Source organism: Gopherus evgoodei, chromosome 14 (genome assembly GCF_007399415.2).
Source record: "Gopherus evgoodei ecotype Sinaloan lineage chromosome 14, rGopEvg1_v1.p, whole genome shotgun sequence".
NCBI lineage: Eukaryota > Metazoa > Chordata > Testudines > Testudinidae > Gopherus > Gopherus evgoodei.
Window position 1 is genome coordinate 1,040,778 of NC_044335.1, and position 22,031 is coordinate 1,062,808.

At 54.2% G+C, this 22,031-nt stretch overlaps 2 protein-coding genes across 5 annotated transcripts; one reads left to right on the plus strand and one right to left on the minus strand.

Annotated features, from left to right (window-relative positions):
- The first annotated feature begins 86 nt into the window (after positions 1-86).
- Positions 87-10,746, plus strand: LOC115635178. Its single transcript, XM_030533521.1, has 4 exons — positions 87-906; positions 2,028-2,683; positions 8,509-8,514; positions 10,647-10,746. Exons 1-4 carry the CDS (start codon positions 430-432, stop codon positions 10,744-10,746), a joined length of 1,239 nt encoding a protein of 412 aa, XP_030389381.1. The 5' UTR covers positions 87-429.
- Positions 10,747-11,813: 1,067 nt separating this feature from the next.
- Positions 11,814-21,964, minus strand: LOC115634847 (E3 ubiquitin-protein ligase RNF182-like). Of its 4 annotated transcripts, XM_030532777.1 has the most exons (3): positions 17,254-18,898; positions 15,041-15,226; positions 11,814-13,958 (listed from the first exon to the last, which is right to left on the minus strand). In XM_030532777.1, exon 3 carries the CDS (start codon positions 13,900-13,902, stop codon positions 13,171-13,173), a length of 732 nt encoding a protein of 243 aa, XP_030388637.1. In that variant the 5' UTR covers positions 13,903-13,958; positions 15,041-15,226; positions 17,254-18,898; the 3' UTR covers positions 11,814-13,170. The 4 variants fall into 4 exon arrangements, with proteins under 4 accessions (XP_030388637.1, XP_030388635.1, XP_030388638.1 ...); XM_030532775.1 differs by lacking the exons at positions 15,041-15,226; positions 17,254-18,898 and adding an exon at positions 19,034-21,964; XM_030532778.1 differs by lacking the exon at positions 15,041-15,226.
- Positions 21,965-22,031: the final 67 nt, after the last annotated feature.

The following is a 22,031-nucleotide window of genomic DNA, read 5'->3' on the forward strand; positions in this document are numbered from 1 at the left end:
GTAGGTCTGCATCTGCGTCAGCCCTGGCCAGGTGCGAGGGCAGAGTCCTGAAGGGCCCTCGGGGTCAGGGGCACCCTCCTGCCGGGGACTGAGTGAACGGTGGGGCTGAGGGCAACGGGATTCCTGCAATCAGAATCCTCGGGGGCAGGGCGGGTGGCCCCAGGATGAGATGCTGACATGCACACGCCCATACCCACCCCCACCTCGCCCTGCCGCTGGGGTCTCCCCTGGCACCACTGAGCAGCTGCTGCTGTGTGGAATCTGCTTCCCAGGCCCCCCGCCCCTACCACCAGCCCTGCCTCCCCAGGTCCACCGCTGCTACCCTCCCATCACTCCCATGGGCCCCGGTGAGGGCCAGGAGGCCAAGCCCGTCCCCCCCACGTCTTGGTGCTGCAGGACCCCACCGTGCCAGCCGAGCACTATTGCCGTATGCATGGGGCTCCTCCAGCCTGGCACCACGTGTCACACCCCCCCCCCGCCGGATGGCCAGCATGGGAGTGTGGTAGCGGCATGACCATGGCATGTTTGACTCACAGGGAACCAGCCGTGCTGGGGGATTTACCATCCAGACAATCTGCGGGCGCTTTAACGCAAGCTGGCACCAGACTGCTAGTCCTTGCTAAGCAGCTGTCAATCACCCTGCTGGTCCCACACGGACGCCCCCCCCCTCCCTATAAAGCTCCGAGCTTTGGGCTCCCTCCCACTGGTCCCGGCAGCATGTCAACCGCACAGCTGGTGTTGGGGGCGACTCAGGCTGGCAACAAGCCGGGGGGCCGCAGAGGGGTGTGGGGGGCCCCAGGGCCGCTGCCTCCCCCTCACCACACTGTCCTGCAGCTGCCCTGCACCTACCCAGCACCGCAGGACGCCAACCTGCTGCCGCTGCATCTCAGGCTCCTTGCACAGCCAGTAAGTGACGTCCTGCCAGGCCTGGGGCGTTGGGGAGGGGCAGGGGCTGTCACCACTCCTCAGAGGGTGCCCTGCGTGTGCCCCCCACCCAGTGGGGACAGTGGAGGGGCGGGCAGTTAGCTGCACCCATTGTGACTGGGAGGAGGGCAGGGGCCGAGCACCCACTGGCAAAGCGTCTGCCACCCTGAGTTCAAATGGGGGAGGAGGCTAGTGGGTGGCTTGGGACAGGGAACCAGGATTCCTGGGGTGTAGCCCTGGCCCTGGGTGCGGGGGAGACATTGCGGGTGAGTGGTCACAGCTGGGAATCACTGCCCACTCTGCTACTCTCGCCGTGGTCCCCTGCAGCCAGCCGTGCACACGCTGCCCCAGAGACTGAGCCTTGCCTGTCTCCCTTCCCTGTGGAGTAGTAGCTGTCCCTGTTGTGGGGTGGCTGGGGGGGGGCAGCTGGCTGGTAGGGGCATGTTAACCCTCCCCCAACAATAGTTCCCAGGAGCTGTGGTCCTGCCCTGCCCGTCGGCTCAGGTGGGGGCCGCCACACTAGCCACAGGAGCAGAGGTGGGTGCTGGGAGCCCCCCCAGCAAACCCCAGGGGCTGCCTGTGGCTTTCTGTACTTGGGGGGGAGGGGGGCAGAGCTGGTCCTGCCCAGCACCCTCCTTCCTCTGCCCCACAGACTGACTGTCCCCAGGATCAGCTCAGTGGTCAAGGGTCTGATCTGGCAGAGCTGGGACGGGCCCAGGTCGTTCCCTCCCCCCCCCCGCAGAGCAGCGGGCTGGCCCGGGGGATGTATCCATAGATCCCAGCCGGCCCCCAGGACAGCGCCTAGAGGGCGGGGGCGGGGGCCTGCGGGGCACGTCCCAGTGTGTGCAGCACAAGACCGGAGAGGAACTGGGAGCCGCGGCAGGCTATGGGGGAAGGACATGAGATTGGCCGGAGCAAAGGCCCCGCTCTCCCCTCAGGGAGCAGAGCCCAACAAATGTGCCAGTCCCATGTGGCTGAACACGGGGCAATGCTCTGGGGCAGGGCTGGGCTGGGAGCTCATGGCTTGGGCAATCCACCAGCAAGCCCCTTCCTGCATCCACCTCTGCATGGAGGGCTTCACCACCCTGTCCTGTGCCTTCCAGGTGACAGCGGCTTACAACCTCCAGCTCCTGCCCGGCCCCATGCTGTGTGCCCCCTGCTCCGGGCAGGGCCTGCCTACAGAGCTGTCCCGAGCCAAGGCGGCCACCTCCCGGGAGAGCACCAGCGCCCTGAAGGCCTGGCTGGGCCAGCACTTGAGGAACCCCTACCCCAGCAAGGGCGAGAAGGTCATGCTGGCCATCACCAGCAAGCTGAGCCTCGCACAGGTCTCCACGTGGTTCGCCAACGCCCGCCGGCGCCTCAAGACGGAGAAGCGGCTGCATTGGGCCCCCCGCAGCAAGTGGGACAGAGACGTGGGCAAGCACCAGCCCGGTGTGCAGGGCGAGGGGCCGCAGGGTGAGGAGCCAGGTGGCAGCCCCAAGGAGGGCAGCCCTGGCCCCTGCCTGGAGTCAGAGCACCAGCGGCCAAGCCCCAAGCCCCACGCTGCTGGGCTGATGCAGGAGATGCAGCCCAAGCTCTGGTGTCTGGCTGAGATTGCGACGTGCCCCCGGCAGGAGCAGAGCTGCCGCCTACGGCTGGAGGTGGCACCGCCCAGCTGGGGCCCTGGGGCACCAGGGTTGGCAGAGGGAGCCACGTATGTCCTACCCCCCCAGCTCAGCCTGGCCCTTCCTTGGCGAACCGAGTGCCACCGGACGCTCCTGTTATAACCTTATTCCCAGATTCTGGACCTTAGCGTCCAAAATTTGGGGGTTAGCATGAAAACCTCCAAGCTTAGTTACCAGCTTGGACCTGGTACTGCTGCCACCACCCAAAAAATTAGAGTGTTTTGGGGCACTCTGGTCCCCCTGAAAAACCTTCCCTGGGGACCACAAGACCCAAATCCCTTGAGTCTCACAACAAAGGGAAATAATCCTGATTCCCTTCCCCCCTCCAGGTGCTCCTGGAGAGATACACAGACACAAGCTCTGTGAAACTACGCAGAGTGAGTCCCCCTCTCCGTTCCCAATCCTGGAACAAAAGCACTTTCCTCTTCACCCAGAGGAAATGCAAAATCAGGCTAGCAATCCAACACACAGCTCTCCCCTTGATTTCTTCCTCCCACCAATTCCCTGGTGAGTACAGACTTAATTTCCCTGAAGTAAAGAAAAACTCCAACAGGTCTTAAAAGAAAACTTTATATAAAAAAGAAAGAAAAAATACAAATGTTCTCTCTGTATTAAGATAATACAACACAGGGTCAATTGCTTAAAAGAATATTGAATAAACAGCCTTATTCAAAAAGAATACAAATCAAAGCATTTCCAGCACTTATATTCATGCAAATACCAAAGAAAAGAAACCATAGAACTTACTATCTGATCTCTTTGTCCTTACACTTAGAAACAGAAGACTAGAAAATAGAACTACTTCTCCCAAGCTCAGAGGAAACAGGCAGACAGACAAAAGACCTCTTACACAAACTTCCCTCCACCCAAAGTTGAAAAAATCCGGTTTCCTGATTGGTTCTCTGGTCAGGTGTTTCAGGTGAAAGAGACATTAACCCTTAGCTATCTGTTTATGACACGCCCCCCAAATTGCAGACAGTGGGGAAGCTCACTGGCGGCAATTTCTTCTAGAACTTAAAAATAAACAGATTAATACAACACATGCACCTTTACATATACTACTAAGTATATAACTAACAGACTTTAGATTTTAAGAACACTTTTTAACTACTGGATTCTGGGAAACTCTCACGGGAGAGTGCATCAGCAACTTTGTTAGAAGCTCCTGTGATGTGTTGAATGTCAAAATCAAAATCTTGGAGAGCTAAACTCCAACGAAGAAGTTTCTTGTTGTTCCCCTTGGCAGTATGAAGCCACTTTAGTGCAGCATGGTCAGTTTGTAGTTGGAACCGCCGTCCCCAAACATATGGGCGTAGCTTTTCCAGGGCGTACACAATGGCATAGCATTCCTTTTCACTGACTGACCAGTGACTTTCCCTCTCAGACAGTGTCTTGCTGAGAAACACGACAGGATGGAAGTTGTGATCTGTTGCTTCCTGCATGAGCACTGCTCCTATACCACGCTCAGATGCATCTGTGGTTACTAGGAATGGTTTGTCAAAATCCGGGGCCCTGAGTACAGGGTCAGACATGAGCGTTGCCTTAAGCTGGGTAAAGGCTTTTTGACACTCATTAGTCCACTTAACGGCATTTGGCTGGGTCTTTTTGGTTAGGTCGGTCAATGGGGCAGCGATTTGGCTGTAGTGTGGTACAAATCGCCTGTAGTATCCGGCCAAGCCTAAGAAGGATTGGACCTGTTTTTTTGACCTTGGGACAGGCCACTTTTGGATAGCATCCACCTTGGCCTGTAGGGGGTTTATGGTTCCTCGACCCACCTGGTGCCCCAGGTAAGTCACTCTGTTTTGGCCTATTTGACACTTTTTGGCCTTAACAGTTAGTCCTGCCTGCCTGATGCGCTCAAAGACCTTTTCCAGGTGTAGTAGGTGTTCGGGCCAGGAGTCTGAAAAAATGGCCACATCATCGAGGTAGGCAACTGCGAATTCTCCCAGTCCAGCTAGTAGACCATCTACCAGCCTCTGGAAGGTGGCGGGTGCATTTCGAAGGCCGAAAGGAAGGACATTGAATTCATACACCCCCGCATGGGTGACGAATGCTGACCTCTCCTTGGCAGGTTCATCTAGCGGTACTTGCCAGTACCCCTTGGTTAAGTCTATTGTAGAGATGAACTGGGCACGTCCCAACTTTTCCAATAGCTCATCAGTACGTGGCATCGGATAGTTGTCCGGACGAGTTACAGCATTTAGCTTACGGTAGTCCACGCAAAAGCGTATTTCCCCATCTGGTTTGGGTACCAGAACCACTGGAGATGCCCATGCACTGGTAGATGAGCGGATTATACCCATCTGTAGCATGTTCTGGATCTCCCGTTCTATAGCAGCTTGGGCATGAGGAGACACCCGGTAGGGTGGGGTTCTGATTGGGTGAGCATTACCTGTATCAATGGAGTGGTATGCCCGTTCAGTCCGTCCTGGGGTGGCTGAGAACAATGGGGCGAAGCTAGTGCACAGCTCCTTGATTTATTGCCGCTGCAGACGTTCCAGGGTGGTTGAGAGGTTCACTCTTCCACGCCACCGTCTTTTTTTCCATCGTAGTAGACACCGTCAGGCCACTCAGCATCATCTCCCTGGACTGTAAACTGACAAACCTGTAAGTCTCTGGAATAGAAAGGCTTGAGAGAATTAACATGGTACACTTTAGGCTTTAGTGAGGAATTGGGAAATGCTATGAGGTAGTTTACAGCTCCCAGGCGCTCTTGGACCGTGAATGGCCCTTCCCATGATGCTTCCATCTTATGGGCCTGTTGCGCCTTCAAGACCATAACCTGGTCTCCTACCTTGAAGGAACGTTCTCTGGCATGTCTGTCATACCAGGCCTTTTGCTCTTCTTGAGCATCCTTTAGGTTCTCTCTAGCAAGGGCTAAAGAGTGTCGGAGGGTGCTTTGTAGGTTGCTTACAAAGTCCAGAATGTTAGTTCCTGGAGAAGGCGTAAACCCCTCCCATTGCTGCTTCACCAACTGTAATGGCCCCTTAACCTCGTGACCATACACAAGTTCAAATGGTGAAAACCCTAAACTGGGATGTGGTACAGCCCTGTAGGCAAACAGCAACTGCTGCAACACTAGGTCCCAATTATTGGAGAATTCGTTGATGAATTTTCTTATCATGGCCCCCAAAGTTCCATTGAACCTTTCCACCAGGCCATTGGTTTGATGGTGGTACGGGGTGGCAACCAAGTGCTTCACCCCATGAGTTTCCCACAGTTTTTCCATGGTCCCTGCCAGGAAATTAGACCCTGAATCTGTAAGGATGTCAGAGGGCCAATCTACCCTGGCAAAGATGTCTGTTAGGGCCAGGCACACAGTGTTAGCCCTGGTGTTGCCTAGAGCTACTGCTTCTGGCCATCGGGTAGCAAAGTCCACTAAAGTCAGTACGTACTGCTTTCCTCTGGGTGTCTTTTTTGGGAAAGGGCCCAGAATATCCACAGCTACTCGCTGAAATGGGACCTCAATTATGGGGAGTGGCTGGAGAGGGGCCTTGACCTGGTCTTGGGGTTTTCCCACTCTTTGGCATACCTCACAAGACCGGACATACTTGGCAACATCCTTGCCCATCCCCTCCCAGTGGAAGGACTTCCCCAACCGGTCCTTGGTTCTGTTCACCCCAGCATGGCCACTGGGATGATCATGGGCTAAGCTTAAGAGCTTCTCCCGGTACTTAGTTGGAACCACCAACTGTTTTTGCGGCTGCCATTCTTCCCGGTGTCCACCAGAAAGAATTTCCTTGTATAAAAGTCCTTGGTCTATAACAAACCGGGATCGATTAGACGAGCTGAGAGGCGGTGGGGTGCTCCGTGCCGCCGCCCACGCTTCCTGAAGGCTGTCATCTGCTTCCTGCTCAGCCTGGAACTGTTCCCTTGAGGCTGGGGTCACCAGTTCTTCCTCAGACTGTGGACTTGGGCTTGGTCCCTCTGGAAGCGATGTAGGTGATGGGGTTGTTTTCGTTGCTGGTGAACCGCTCTCCGCTGGTGCACCTGAGGGTATTTCAGGCTCTGGCTGAGCCTTTTGGGTATGGCTGTCGTGTGCTTCTGCCAGTTCTGGCTCGCTGGCGCCCTCTGGCGTTGAGTTTGAAGATGTGGTTGCACTTGCTGGTGCTGGTTGCTGTTCTAGTTCCGGGCCTGGGACTGGAGATGCTGTGGCTGTTTCAGTGGTAGGCATGGAATCCGGGTCCACTACCTCTGTCTGGGTCTCTGGTAACACAGACGGGGCCTCTGTGGACGGCTCAGGAACAGGAATGGGTCTGGAAGCTTGCCTGGTTTGGCTACGGGTAACCATTCCCACTCTCTTGGCCCGCCTCACCTGGTTGGCCAAGTCTTCCCCCAGTAGCATGGGGATAGGATAATTGTCATAGACTGCAAAAGTCCACATTCCTGACCAGCCTTTGTACTGGACAGGCAGTTGAGCTGTAGGCAAGTCTACAGCTTGTGACATGAAGGGGTAAATTGTAACTTTGGCCTTTGGGTTGATGAATTTGGGGTCAATGAAGGATTGGTGGATAGCTGACACTTGTGCCCCCGTGTCTCTCCACGCAGTAACCTTCTTTCCGCCCACTCTCAAATTTTCCCTTCGCTCCAAGGGTATTTGAGAGGCATCTGGGCCTGGGGATCTTTGGGGTGATGGTGGTGTAATGAATTGCACTCGCATGGTGTTCTTGGGACAGTTGGCCTTGATATGTCCCAGTTCATTACACTTAAAGCATCTTCCATCTGATGGGTCACTGGGCCGAGGTGAGTTACTGGAGACTGGTGAGGTTGAAGAGTAGGGTATCTGTGGCTTTACTTGGGTGGTATGGAGGGTCTTTGGCTGTCCTCGGTTGTAGGGTTTATGGTCTGTGTGCCCCCTGGGGTAATCGTTCCCCTTGACAGTAGCTTTTTTGCTTTCTGCCAGTTCCATCCATTTGGCTCCAATCTCCCCCGCCTCAGCGATAGTTTTGGGATTTCTATCTTGTATGTACCGTGTGATGTCTTCAGGAACACCATCCAAGAACTGCTCCATTTGTATGAGGAGGTTCACTTCTTCCAAGGTTTGAATGTTGTTTCCTGTTAACCAGGCCTCATAGTTTTTTGCAATGTAGTAGGCGTGTTTGGGAAATGACACCTCTGGTTTCCATTTTTGGGTTCTGAAGCGCCGACGGGCATGATCTGGGTTTATCCCCATCCTGTATCTGGCCTTGGTTTGAAAAAGTTTATAGTCATTCATTTGCGGCTTGGGCATTTCAGCTGCCACCTCTGCTAAAGGTCCACTGAGGTGTGGCCTTAATTCTACCATGTACTGGTCTTCGGGGATGCTGTACCCAAGACAGGCTCTTTCAAAATTTTCCAAGAAGGCCTCGGTGTCATCACCTGCCTTGTAGGTGGGAAATTTCCTGTGCTGTGGAGCAAGACTTGGCGCCGGGTTGTTAGGGTTGGCTGGCACATGCAGCCCAGCTTTTGCCATCTCCAGTTCATGTTTTCTCTGTTTTTCCTTTTCTTCATTCTCTTTTTGTTGTTTTTCCATTTCTCGGCGGTGGGCCACCTCTTCTTCTTCTAGTTTTCTTTTGTGTGCTGCCTCTTGGGCTGCCTGTTCTCTTTGGAAGGCTGCCAGTTTGAGGCTTTCTTCCTTTTCTTTCATCTCCATCTGTCGCCTGTGTTCAGCGTCTTTGATTTGTTCTTCGGCGTCAATCTTTGCCTTAGAAGTCATGGTTCCTGTTTTCTTGTGTTGGGGTGCCCTCCGGTGTTTATTTTCTGAACTGCAGGCTCTCTGTTGCCTCCTGAAGTCTGCCTAGCAACAGTGCTTTTTTCCTTTTCTCTCTCTAGCTAATGTTCAATGAAGGGAAACCAGAAAAACCACTTTATTTGCATGCATATAGAGTGCTGGTATGACTCTCAATGGGAGTGCTATTGTGTGACAATAGACTGTCAATAGTCTGCTAATGGCTTCTTGCTTACTATGCAAGCCACAAACTGCTAGAGAGAGCAGAAAAAAAAATTCTCTCTGGTTCCCTTTTAAAACCAAACTGTTTCTCTCTGCTAAAAAGCCCTTAGCAGAGAAAAGAAAAATATAATATTCCTACTGGCTTCTGGGTTCTGTCTATATCCCGCCGCTGCTACACCATGTTATAACCTTATTCCCAGATTCTGGACCTTAGCGTCCAAAATTTGGGGGTTAGCATGAAAACCTCCAAGCTTAGTTACCAGCTTGGACCTGGTACTGCTGCCACCACCCAAAAAATTAGAGTGTTTTGGGGCACTCTGGTCCCCCTGAAAAACCTTCCCTGGGGACCACAAGACCCAAATCCCTTGAGTCTCACAACAAAGGGAAATAATCCTGATTCCCTTCCCCCCTCCAGGTGCTCCTGGAGAGATACACAGACACAAGCTCTGTGAAACTACGCAGAGTGAGTCCCCCTCTCCGTTCCCAATCCTGGAACAAAAGCACTTTCCTCTTCACCCAGAGGAAATGCAAAATCAGGCTAGCAATCCAACACACAGCTCTCCCCTTGATTTCTTCCTCCCACCAATTCCCTGGTGAGTACAGACTTAATTTCCCTGAAGTAAAGAAAAACTCCAACAGGTCTTAAAAGAAAACTTTATATAAAAAAGAAAGAAAAAATACATACAAATGTTCTCTCTGTATTAAGGTGACACAATACAGGGCAATTGCTTAAAAGAATATTGAATAAACAGCCTTATTCAAAAAGAATACAAATCAAAGCATTTCCAGCACTTATATTCATGCAAATACCAAAGAAAAGAAACCATAGAACTTACTATCTGATCTCTTTGTCCTTACACTTAGAAACAGAAGACTAGAAAATAGAACTACTTCTCCCAAGCTCAGAGGAAACAGGCAGACAGACAAAAGACTCAGAGACACACTTCCCTCCACCCAAGGTTGAAAAAATCCGGTTTCCTGATTGGTTCTCTGGTCAGGTGTTTCAGGTGAAAGAGACATTAACCCTTAGCTATCTGTTTATGACAGCTCCCTCTGTGACAGAAGCAACCGGCGTGGGACTCAGCGCGGGAGAGGGGCCTCAGCCCATGGGAGCCCAGGCTGTGCACAGGCCCTCCCTGGTGGCCAGCAGTGCAAGAGGCGGGGGGCTGTAGATATGGGGGATGCTCTAGGGTAAAGAGTGAGTCTGTGGGGTGACAAGGGCCTGGGGGGTGGTTCCTTGAGTGGCTCCCAGAAGCCAGTACAATATCTTGGGGGTGGGGCTGGAGGTTGGGGAGAGGGTGAGGCCAGGGGCTAGAGCCTGCGGCTCAGGGGACAGTGAGGGAGGCCAGGCAGAGTGGGTTTGAAGAGGGCCCAGGCCCCAGCCCAGGCGAGATCGCTCCCATTGTGGTGTTGCCAGGGCTCTCACCAGCCACACAGGATGGCAAGCGACAGGCCAAGCAGGGCAGTGGGGCCAGCCCCATGTGCTCAGGCTGCACTCCAGCCCCACTGGTCCAAACCTGGGGCCCCGGTGCGCCCCTGAGGGGGCGCAGAGCCTAGCTGGGGTTCAGGGGAGGCGCCCACACAGCCGGGGTAGTTGGGCTTTGCTGTGGTCTGTCTAATAAAGATGAATGAGCAACGCGATGTCACCAGCCTCTTCCTGGGCGTTACCAGCCAGTGGACGCCATCATCCGCCGCCCCCGACCTAGGGACCCTACTGCCACGAGCTGGGGAGAGGGTACGCTAGGGAGGGGCATCCATGGAGTCAGGCGGGCTGCAGCTCCCAGGGGCTTGGCCTCCACTCCACTCACTGCTTAGCTGGGGGCCTGGAGCCCCCCTCCCCCAGGGGTTGGGACAGTGTGTAGAGTGGGGTGCTGCCACCATTGAACAAAATTGTAAACCCTGGCTGTGATGGACCCACGTCCAGCTGGGGGATTCAGCAACCCCAGTTCCTGCACCTCTGCCCCCCGCCACCTGTGGGGCTCAAACATCCCGGGCACAGGAAAAGCCTGTGGAACAGCCACTTACAAGCGACCTCCCAGCACCCAGGTGTCTTCGGCAATGGCTCCCCCCTAGTGGCCTTGGGGGTTACGCCATGGGGCCGGCGTTGAGCCTTGTCCTTGCGCTTGCAGGACGCTAGCAGCGGGGCCCAGGAGGGCTCTGGCTGCCTGCAGTTGCAGTTTCTCTGGCAGTGGCAAGTGCTGCCCCGGGGAACTGGCCTTGCTGGGCTGACGGGAGCTGACTGGGGACTCCACAGCCAGAAGCAGCTCCGGGGCCGCTCCAGCCCATAATCCCCATAAACTCTGGCCCCCGAAGTCAGGGGCGCCATCTCCCAGAAACGGTTGCCTGCCGCATGCAGCAATAGAGCTGTTCCACCACGCTCCCCTCTGCAGGCCCAGCCACCCCTGCTCCCCACAGACATCCCCATGGGCAACCCCAGCAGCGGAGTGTTCTGGGAGCTCAGCAGCAGATGATCTGTCTGGAGGGACCTGGCGAGGCTGGGCTGGGGCAGGTTTCAGGCTTGTGTGGCTTCTCACTGGTGGCAAAGGGGCTCTTAGCCTCAGAAGCAGCACGAACTGGGGGGTGGAGCATGGAGACCCAGCGATGTAAACCCCCCTCCCTTGCCCTTCCCGATGGCTGAGGGTTCCTGGTACACACGGCTGTTCCTGAGCTGCAGGGTGGGAAGGACATCCTTGTGCTTTGCAGATCCCTCCCTGTAACAGCGAGCAGGAGTGCAAACATGGCCATGGGCCAGACTCTCCGGGGCTGAGTTCTCCGGAGCTGAGCTCTCCGGGGCCCGGTTCTCCAGGGCTGAGTTCTCCGGGGCCGCGCTCCACAGCTCTATGGCCATGCGTGGCTCACTAGGGCTATAAACCCTCCTGCTACTGCAGCAAACAGTCCATTACTGCACAGGATGGGTCTAGATTACAGCCCTGCTGCCGACCATGAAGACCATGCAGATGCTGGAGAGACCCAAAGCCAGCAGCTCACGTGCCCACTCACCCCTCTGAAGAAGGGTCCAGTAGGCCAAGAGCACCTTTAACATGCAGGCAGACATGGCTAGCAACAGGCCTGTAGTTTGCACTGGAAGACGCTCCAAGACATAGAATGAAAATAATGATCAAATGGGCTGGGGGCTTCCTCTTCCATTCCCCCTATGCTCCAGCAGCCAGGGCAGCGAGCTCAGGGGCACAGGAGAAGAGAGCAGAAGATGGTGAATCTGAGGGCAGGCAGGCAGGCCTTGCCTCCCACAGACAGTCCTACGCCCCACAGATAAGGAACAGCACAGACACCAAGTGGAGCTGTAATGCTAGTTTTTAATGTCCCTAAGAACTAGGAAACAAAAATCAAAAATAGACTTGACTTTGCTTTCTTTGATAAAAGTAATAAAATGGTTAGCGGTGTTAAATTAATCCTTTAAAAAACAAAACCCAAGGAGGTTAAATAAAGCCCAGAGGGCTCTGGGTAAAAACCACAACGACTACAAAACAGCTGCAAAGCCGTTTTTACACACAAAAAAATTCCTTTTCTCTGCTTTTCTTGTATACGGTAAACAGCTTCGGCAAACACGGAACTCGTACATGTGGAAAGGAAACATGGATGCTACGGAAACAAACCCTGCAGGGAGCATGGTCGCCACGGACAGAACTATTTACACTATGGACACGGAGCTGGGCTGGTGGTGCCAGGCCAGCAGGAAGAACCTCTGGACCCTGCCAGCTTTTCTCTTGGAAATGACAGGCTTCAGCCACCTGCCAGGGACCTTCTAGGCCACAGCTCTGTCAGTCCATCCATCCTTCCTTCATCCGTGCAGCCGTCCCAGCTCCAGCTGCCGCCTCTTCCTCAGAGCTTTAGTGTCTGAAGGGGCTGCAGACTCTTCCTATGACTGCGACGTTTGGCTTCTTTGCCCCTCGTTGAGGGCAGCAACCGATCGTCTTCCCACAGGGCATAAGGCGAGGGAATCTCCCTCGATTCTGGTGAGGAAAGAGGTCTTGCAGGTTGACAGAGGAAAGCAAGCAGGGTGGAGCTGCCTGAAGAGAGTCCCCCAGGCTTGGCACTGCACAGCCAGCAGTCTCTCCACCTGCCACATCGAACCTCCCCTCCTCTGGAGCACTGTTACCTTCGCCCCTGCTGCCTGTCCCCGCACACTGCCCTCTGCAGATTAATTGGCATTGGTCTCCCGGCTGGTGCTTTGCTCTCCGCCCGTCTCCCGATCTTTATCTGCTGTTGAGGAAGAGGTGGAGGAGGAAGAGGAGGTGGAGGAGGAACCCGTGGAACTGAGGGTCCGTCCCGAGTGCTTATAGGCTGTGACGAGCTCCTGCAGCCGCTCCGGTGTGGGCTCCCACTTGGTGAAGCCTGCGTCGTTTTGGAGGAAGATGACAGCAGTGTTGTGCACGGCTTTGTAGTACATCTCCTCTCTGCAAGGGAAGATGACAGGTACTCAGTACTCGCTTCGTGGGCCTGTCCAGCCAGTCGCTCACCTGCACCTGGACCCTCCCACACTGACATCTCCCGATCTCCCTGCAATACTGTGGGGGCTGGCAAGCCCTGAGTGACGATGCTCTCGGCTGGCCCCAGGCAGAGGGCACAGCCTCAGGGAGCTCCAGGCTGTGCAGGGCCAGTGCCTGGTGCCTTCAGGACACGGGAGCAACAGGCTCAGGTGGAGGGGAACTCGAAGATCTCGCGGCACAGACACTGGCAGAAGCTGTAGAGGGGACAGAGAATGAGGGTGGAGGGCACCAGGCTGACCAGCACAATGCCCAGGTTGTGGCACTCAATGAGCAGGAGGTAGATGCCGAAGGGCAGGGAGCTGAAGTAGATGAGACATAGCATCCAGAGGATGAAGTGGGGTATGGCATGCCAGGAGCAAGAGCGGCATTTCTGGATGGGGCTGCGGCAGGGCAGCGAGTCCAGGCTGACGGGGCGGTACAGGCCTATCATGTCCAGCATACCCAGGCCTTCGGGGGGCACCACGTTCTCTGGCACCTCAAGGATGGTGATGACCAGGCAGTCAGAGGAGCTGCGGGTTGGCTCCAGGATGCTGGGGCACAGGATGACCTCAGAAGAGGGCAGAGTGCCTCGCTTCTTTGCCTGCTTGTGGTATGTCAGCACTGCCAGCACCTTGCTGTCATCCTGGAGCAGCTGCACATCCTCCTCGGGGACCTGGGTCTCCTGCCGGCAGAAAGGGCAGCTGAGCAGGTGGGGCGAGGACTCCCCCATGGCCACCATCTTGCGCAGGCACTTCGCACAGACCCGGTGGCAGCAGCTGAGCAGCTTGGGCTTGTGGGCTCCTGCATCGTAGCAATTGTAGCAGATCTTGCACTCCAGCTCGTGCACTAGGAATGCCAGTGGCTGGCACCTCTCCAGCTTGCCATCCTGGTGGGTCATGGTCTCTCTTCCTGAAGCCGCTGGGAGCTCCTGGAGAGAAGGTCCTAGAGCCCAGCCTGGGGAGAGGTACAGGGGAGACCTCCCTGAATAAAGGCTTTGTAAGCAGAGTCCCAAGTGCCCTGCTTGCCACCCTCAGGGCCTCCAGCACAACCACCCCAGGCTAGAAACTGGGTCAGGGGCTTGTTCTGGGCAGCAATTCAGGGGGCTGTGCAGTGCAGGGAGCCAAAGAGAGGTGGGGATGGAGAGCCGAGCCAAGCCCTTCCCTCGGACCCTGCCCTATCCCGCCTGGGCTGGGGTGAGGCCCTGGCCTCATGGCAGGTGTGCACATCACAGCTGGCACCTGCTGCCCCTGCACCGAGCGGTGGCAGCCACGGGCAGAGGCTCACAGCTTCCCTCTTCCAGCTGGGGATTGATCCCGACAGTGGGGCTGCGGGCGCAGTGATCAGCCGCTGCCCGCCCCAGGCTGGGACCCTGCAGCGGCTGCGTGTGCCCAGCACGGCTGGGGGCTGCCCAGCTCCCCGGGCACCGGCAGGTTTCTAGACGCTGCGGCTGCAGCTTCTCAGATCAAAGCAGGAGCCCGAGCCAAGGGCGGCAGGGCCAGGCTGCCGGCAGCGCCGGGCACCAGGGCCCCGTGGGGGGGAGGCAGAGGCCCGAGCCGCCCGGACGCGGCGCTGGAGCCGGGCAGGGCGCGCAGCCCGGGAGAGCCCGGCCCGGCGCCTCCCCCGCGGGCCCGGGGCGTACACCTGCTCGGCGGGTCCCGGGCCGGGGCCGTGTGCGAGCCCTGCCCGGCCCGGCGAGCATCCGCCTCAGCGTTGGCATGGCAGCGAGGGGCGGAGGGGCTGGGGGGCCCGGCCGGCTCCCGGGGAAGGGGCCGCCCCGCCGGCTGCTCCAGCCCTGCCTCCATCAGCGGGCGGAGGCTGGGAGACGGGGGCATTGGTAAATTGCCGCTTGAACCGTTACTTGTATTGCCCAGACCAGGGCCCCGCTGTGCCAGGCGCTGTACAAATAGACCCCAGCTCCCACCCCCGCCCTTCCCGGCTCAGGGGCTGGCCTGGAGCAGAAGCGACTGCGGGCAGCTCCAGCAGGGCTTAGCCCAGAGCTGCTCACCAGGCTGGAGACAGGGCTGCTAAAGACTAACCCCTGGGCCTCAGTCCTCTCTCCAGCGGCAGCCTCAGCCAGGCAGGGCAGCACTGGAGGGGAGCAGGGTCGCAGGTCCCTCCTCAGAGCTGTGCTCCAGCAGCCATGGGGTAGGGGCAGAAGAAATCCTCTTCCTTTCCTAGGCCGAGGGCCCAACACTTGCTGCTTTCCAGGAGCTCCTGGGGTGCTGGAGTAAGGGAGGTTCCCCCGTGCGAGGCTGTCACTCCAGGAAGATACTGCAACATCCCAGCCCCGTCCCGCCTGGCAGCTCCTGTCGCTCCTCCCAGGGGCTGCAGGGAGCCCCCACCAGGGACGACAGTGGAAGGGGGCTCAGGTGAGACTCACCCCTGCCGTGTGGGCATATATCCCAGAACTGAGACTCCACTCAAAGCACCTGGGATTTCTAGGGACCTAAAGAGCCCCACACCCAGGACAAACCTGCCTGCAGCCTGTAATTTCCACTGTGGCATCCAAGTTGGTCCCCGAGACTGAGGCAGGACCATGGCCCAGCTCTCTGCCCTGGCCCCTTTCCCCATCGGCACACTGTGCATTCACTTTCAAGTTCTGCCGGAGCTCAAACCAACCCAATTCCTTTTCATACCCCTCTTCCTGCACCAGGATCAGTTCCGGGAAGGGTGGCAGGCAGCCTGGCCCCCGCAGGTGGAAAGGTGGCTGCAGCAGCTCACACCCAGATCAGCTCTGCCCTACCGCACAGTTAGTGTGAAATCCAGTGCGGATGAAGGGTGCTTGATTGACAGCCCTGGGTCACCCCTACAACAGACAGAGGCTGAGACAGCAGTGCAAACATCCCTCATTGCCAGGGCAGCTGCCAGAGAGACAGCAAAGCGAGTGAGGCAGCAATGCTGAGGACCATAGGTGGGCACACCAGGTGTGCCAGGCACACCCTAATGCAGGGTGGGCAAACTACAGCCCAGATCCGGCCCCTCAGGGCTTTGGATCCAGCCCACGGGACTTGCCCCTGTGGCACTGCAGGCCCCACACCACTCTCAGGAGCAGCCGGCACCACATCCCTGGGGCCCCAGGGCAGAGGCCTCCATGCCTTGCTCCAGGCACCGCCCCACACAGCTCCCATTGTCTGGGAACAGGCAACTGCGGCCAACGCGAGCTTCGGGGGAGGTACCTGGAGGCATTGTAAAGGCAGCACATGAAGCCCTGTGGCCCACGCAAGGACATGGAGCCAGGGCAGGCAGCACGCCGCTGCCACCCCGAGCTGCTTTAGGTAAGCGGCCTCAGGCCAGAGCCCAAACCCCTCTGGCACCCCACCCCCCAACTCCCTGCCCTGAGCCCCTTGCACCCCTCCTGCACCCCAACTCCCTGCCCTGAGCCCTTTGCACCCAGGAAGGGTGATTAGCTACTTAAGCTACATGACAATGCAGGCAGAACAACGAATGGATATAAACTGTCCATGAACAAATCCAGGCTGGAAATTGGAAGTAGGTATCTAACCATCAGAGGGATGAAGTTCTGGAACAGTCTCCAAACCGGGGCAAACAACATTAAGAAATGGTCACAGCTGGAAATGGGACCTTGCGGGAGGCCCTGGACTCAGAGATGACACTGTGCATTCTCTCTCCCAGGTGCTTGACTGGCTGGTTCTTGCCCCTATGCCGGGTCAGGAGGGAATTTTACCCTATGTCAGAACTAGCAGTGACCTTGGAGGTTATTCACTTTCCTCTGCAGCATGTGGGTGCGAGTCACTTGCTAGGATTATCTGGGTTTATCTCAAGGAATCATTTCCCTGCCACGGCAGAGGGCTCTGGCACTATCACATCTTGGTCCCAGCTTTTCTCTGCCTATATCACATAATAGTCTGAATACGTTGGTCTCATTTCAGTTGTTGGGTTCGTGTGCGGGTGCTGGATGGTGTTGGTGCCTGTGCTACACAAGGTCAGACTGGATGATCCCTCTGGCCTTAAACACTATCAGATTCCTTTAGGCTGGGACAGGATTCTAGTAGATTCAAGACCCATTTAAAGATAATGCAAGACTCCCCTCACCACTCTCCTACACCTCTCCTTCTGAATGATTTTTTGATATTAGAAATGTAATAGATTTGAAGGCATTACTAATGGGACACTTGACCTTAGGGAGTTTGTGTGTCCAGTACCACTTTATCAATCCGTAATTTGCTGGGTGTATTTTGCAATCCTCCTGACATTGCTGGCATCAAAGGAAAAGACAAGTCTGACTTACCTGTGTAAATATCTATTCCTGTGGCATCAGCATCTCTAGAAAGTAAATTCCCTGGGTGCACACCCGAATGAAGTGTGCTGCGCACGCCTACGCTGAGGACAGGAGGGAAAGAGTAGAAACTGAACTGAACACCTAAGCAGAGGAGGAGTAGATGAGTGCATAATTATCCTCATTTCCTAGCTCGGGAACTGAGGCACATGGAGGCTAAGGTCAAAACTTCCCACTAATTTGGGGTGCCCAATCTGAGACACTGGTATCTGGTTTTTCAGAGTTCTTAGCATTATATAGCACTGTTTATGTTCAAAGGACAGCTCCCTGTGACCTCAGTTCAGCTCTGAGCACTGCACTCCTACAATTCAGACTCAACTGTCTCACACCAGACACCTAAAAAATGAGGAATACAGTTAATGACCACAGGTGAAAAGTGTGGTTTCAATGACTTGCCCAGTGTAACAGTAAAGTACTTTGTGGCATAGGCAGGCACAGAATCCAATTCTCAAGGGCAGTATTCAACTCCCTTAACCATGAGTTAAAGGGGAGACTACCATGGGTCATACTGAAAGGTGAATGGTCAGGCTGGAGGGAGGTTACTAGTGGAGTTCCTCGGGGATTGGTCTTGGGACAAAATCTTATTTAACATTTTCATTCATGGCCTCCGCACAAAAAGTGGGAGCATGCTACTGAAATCTGTGGATGACACAAAGTTGGGAGACATTGACAACACAGAGGACGACCAGAATATTATGCAAGAGGATCTGGAAGACCTTGTAAACTAGTGTAATAGAAATGGGATGAAATTTAATAGTGCAAAGTGCAAGATCATGCAGTTAGGGACTAACAACAAAAATTTATGCTAGAAACTGGGGACATATCACTTGGAAGTGGCAGAGGAAGAGAAAGACCTGGCTGTACTGGTGGATCACAGGATGACTATGAGCCACCAATGTGATGTGGCTGTGGAAAAAGGCTAATGCAATCCTAGGAGGAAACAGGAGAGGTACTGCCATTATACAAAGCACTAGTGAAATCTGGAATACTGTGTGCAGTTCTGTTTTCCCATGTTTAAGAAGGATGAATTCAAACTGGAACAGGTGCAGAGAAGAGCTACTGAGCTGACCCACGAAATGGAAAACCTACCTTAGGAGAAGTGACCCAAGCAGCCTGGCTTGTTTAACCTAACCAAACAAATGCTGAGGGGAGAGGTGACTGTTCCCTATAAATACATCAGAGACATAGACACCAGGTTTACCTAAGTAACGGACCACTATTGGCACAAGAACATAGAGATACAAACTGGCCATCAACAAGTTTAGGCTTGAAATTAGACAAAGGTTTCTAACCATCAGAGGAGTGAATGTCTGGAACAGCCTCCCAAGGGGAGCAGAGGGGGCAAAAAATGTAACTGGCATCAAGCCTGAGCTCGATTATGGCACAGATGGCATGATGGCACTGCCTACACTGGCACATGCCTCACCTGTGACTGAGAGCAGCCAATATCCCCAACAGCCAGAGATGGGGCACTCCTTGAAGAGGGCTGAGAGTTACTAGATAATTCTTTCCACATGTCTGGCAGGTGGGTCTTGCCCACATGCTCAAGGTCTAACTGATCACCATATCTGGGGTCAAGAAGGAATTTTCCTCCAGGTCTGAATGGCAGAGAAATGAGATTTTTCACCTTCCTCTGAACTGTGGAGCACAGGTCACTTGCAGGTTTAAATGAGTGAAAAATGGTGGATCCTCTGTAACTTTAAATCATGATTTGAGGACTTCAGCAACTCACCGAGAGGTTAGGCATCTATTACAGGAGTCGGTGGGAGAGATACTGTGTGGCCTGCGGTCAGCTTAATGATCAAAATGGTCCTGAGACCATCCTTTCTTTTCCTGAAATTCCCTGCTTCATTCACTGCACACCTTCCAACTTCTGCAACAGATGAGGCAGACACATCAGCCTCCTTCACTACACCTGTGGGATTTATCCCCAGAGCAGGTCCATTCTGCACACTGAATGATGCAGGGTCCTGCAGAAAAAAAAATAGTATGTGATCATGTAATTGAAGACTTATCAAAATGCATATGCCCAAGACAGCAGAGTTAAGGTTCCACTGGCAACTTTATTCTGGTATGTACTCGGTTTTGAGTGCTTGACTTTGCGAGCTTAATGTTCTTTTAATGTAGTGTGTGTGGGGGATTTCCTAGGTATTTAAAAGAGCAAACAGGAACAGTCCCCCCTCGAAATTCCATCATGTGGCATCATAGTGACATTGGCATGGTTCACCAGTAGGTCTAGAACCTGTACATCCACCATAGACCTCAGATCACTTAAACTAACGGAGTCACTGATAGCAGTAGTGGGTTGTCATTTTCCACATGGCCCGGCACTAGAAAGGGCATCACACTTTGCCAGTGGGTTTCACAGATATTCGCAGAGAGCAGAGGAGTGGTGAGACTCTAGGATCTTGGGTCCATGCCACACTCCACAGAGGAGTGTGCTGTAGTGGCACAGACTCTTCAGCCCATTCTCCCTAAGCTCGTCTCTTCCACAACCCTGGCTCTGTGTCCCCAGCTCATTCCCCGTGCCTCTCCAGTCCCAGTCCCAAAGCCCAACCAATCAGAGCTCCCCCTCCTCCAATTCCATTTCCTTATCTCAACCAGTCTCAATACCCCTCCAAGCATCTCATCTCTTTCCCTGCCACTCACAGACTTCCTCCAAATCCGATCGCAATCATCTCCCCAAAGCCCTGCCCGGCCCTTGGGTCCAGTCTCAGCCAATCCCAGTTCTCTCGCATCTCAGCTCATCAGTTCTCTTCTCCTCTCCCTTCCCACTGGTCCCTAGTTCCAGCCTACAATTCCTCTCCCCTGCCCCCTTGCCAAATCATCTGATCTGTCTTGTCCCCCACATTTACCACACTGGCTCCCCAGCCTCCTTGCACAAGCATCCTTCCCACACTCCTGGTTCCAATCTATTTTTCATCTGGCTTTTGTCCCCTCATCATTCAGATCAGACACCTGCAGGTAGATCATTAAGGGCACAGGAGAGAGACTCTCTGCTCTCAGTTCCAGCGCCCAGCCTGGAGCAGATGGGAGGAATCATTACAGGAAACTCCTATACCGGATCATGCTCAGTCACTCACGGAGCTGGTGCATGTGCAGTCCAGTAGGAGCTGAGAGGAGGGAACATACTTAATTGCTCTGTCGAGAAGGCACTAGGACCTAGGAGGGGCTCAAGGGCTGAATCATTTTGGCTGAAATTTTCCAAACATTTCAGGCTGAGGCAGACCACTGTCACTGTATCCTTCTCTAGAGAGCCACAAGGCGCTCTGCTCTTTTATCTACCCTCTCCCCGATGCACCTGATCTTAGCCTTTACCTTAGCTACCCCCTTATCCTGACAATACGCAGGTGCATATTTAGGGATCTCCAGCAACTCCTAATGAGTTCATTACTGGATACTGTCTTGGTCTCCTGGCCACACTTAAGGATCCTGAAAAAATCTGAATGGTTCAGAAAAGAGCTACAAGAATGAAACGGAAAATCTGCCTTTAAACCTTACAGCGTATGACCTAAGAAAATCAATCCGTTTAGTTCATCACAGAAGATTAAGAGGTGACTTGCTCAGTCTGTCAGTACCTACATGGGGAAGAGGGGTCTTCAATCTAGCAGACAGACAGCACAAGATAAAATGGCTGGAAGCAGCCTGGAAATGAGGCACACATTTTAACACAAAGGAGATTTAATCACTGGAACTTACCTAGGGATGTGGTGTATGCGCTATATTTGCGGTCTTTAAATCTAAGAGATAAACCTTAGCTGAGCCAGCCGTTACGGGTTTAATGCAGGAAAATGCAGGATTATACAGAAAATCAAATTAGACAAACACAATGGCCCCATCAATCTATAAATCCTCCCAGACTGCCCTTTAGGCCTCTCTGATCTGTGGCTTTATCTCATTTCAGTTAAAATGTCCCAAACCCCCAAAAGCTGCTCTTGGGCAGGTGCCTCCCCAAGCCAAGCTCCATCCTCTCATATCTCTCTGGCTTGTCATCACAGCCTCCAGCCCTGACATCACCTTCACTTGCACACTGGCTTAACATTACCTCATTCACAATGGTCTCAACTACACTGGATCCAGGCCTCTCCTCCTCTCGCCTAACTATAGCAATTCCCTCTTCCAAGACCTCTGGAAGTCCCAGTAGCTCAGATTCCAGCATATGCAGAGTGCTTCTGCCCCTTTCTCCTCAAATACAAAGAAGTGAGCTCATGTCACCCACAATCCTCAGCACCATTAGCTGATTCCCCCGTTGTTCTAAGAGCCAGTTCAAATTTGTCCTACTCCTGACTTCACTAACAGAACGCTGATACCTCCCCCTTCACCCCCCTTAAACATTCTTTCTATTACTGGAGTGAAAGCTTCTCTCTGTTGTAGTTCTAAGGAGCCTATAACCAATGTATCAGAGTGCCTACCATCTCTCCCTCTCACTGACGTGCCATTTTAAATCTCAGCAAAATGGTCTCTTTTCCCTTGCCTATGCCTCAGTCTCTGCTTTTTATCATTGGAATGGTTTTATTTAACTCCCAGACATATCGGATATACTGTGTTTTAGGATGCTGCACACAAACTCTGCCCAACTCAACCCACAAACCCTACAGATAAACAGATTCAAAGTGTAATTCTGTAAGAAATGATCATTTTCCTAGAGTTCACCCCGTCCAGGGGCACAGGAGAAGGCAGTGAATCTGAGGGCGGGCAGGGCAGGCCTTGCCTCCCACGGACAGTCCCAG

Excerpts from the sequence above, each read along its gene's own strand:
- LOC115634847 (XM_030532775.1), bottom strand. The coding sequence starts at position 13,902 with ATGACCCACCAGGATGGCAAGCTGGAGAGGTGCCAGCCACTGGCATTC.
- LOC115635178 (XM_030533521.1), top strand. The coding sequence starts at position 430 with ATGCATGGGGCTCCTCCAGCCTGGCACCACGTGTCACACCCCCCCCCC. Across the intron at positions 907-2,027 it reads TCAGGCTCCTTGCACAGCCA|GTGACAGCGGCTTACAACCT; the intron begins GTAAGTGACGTC and ends TGTGCCTTCCAG.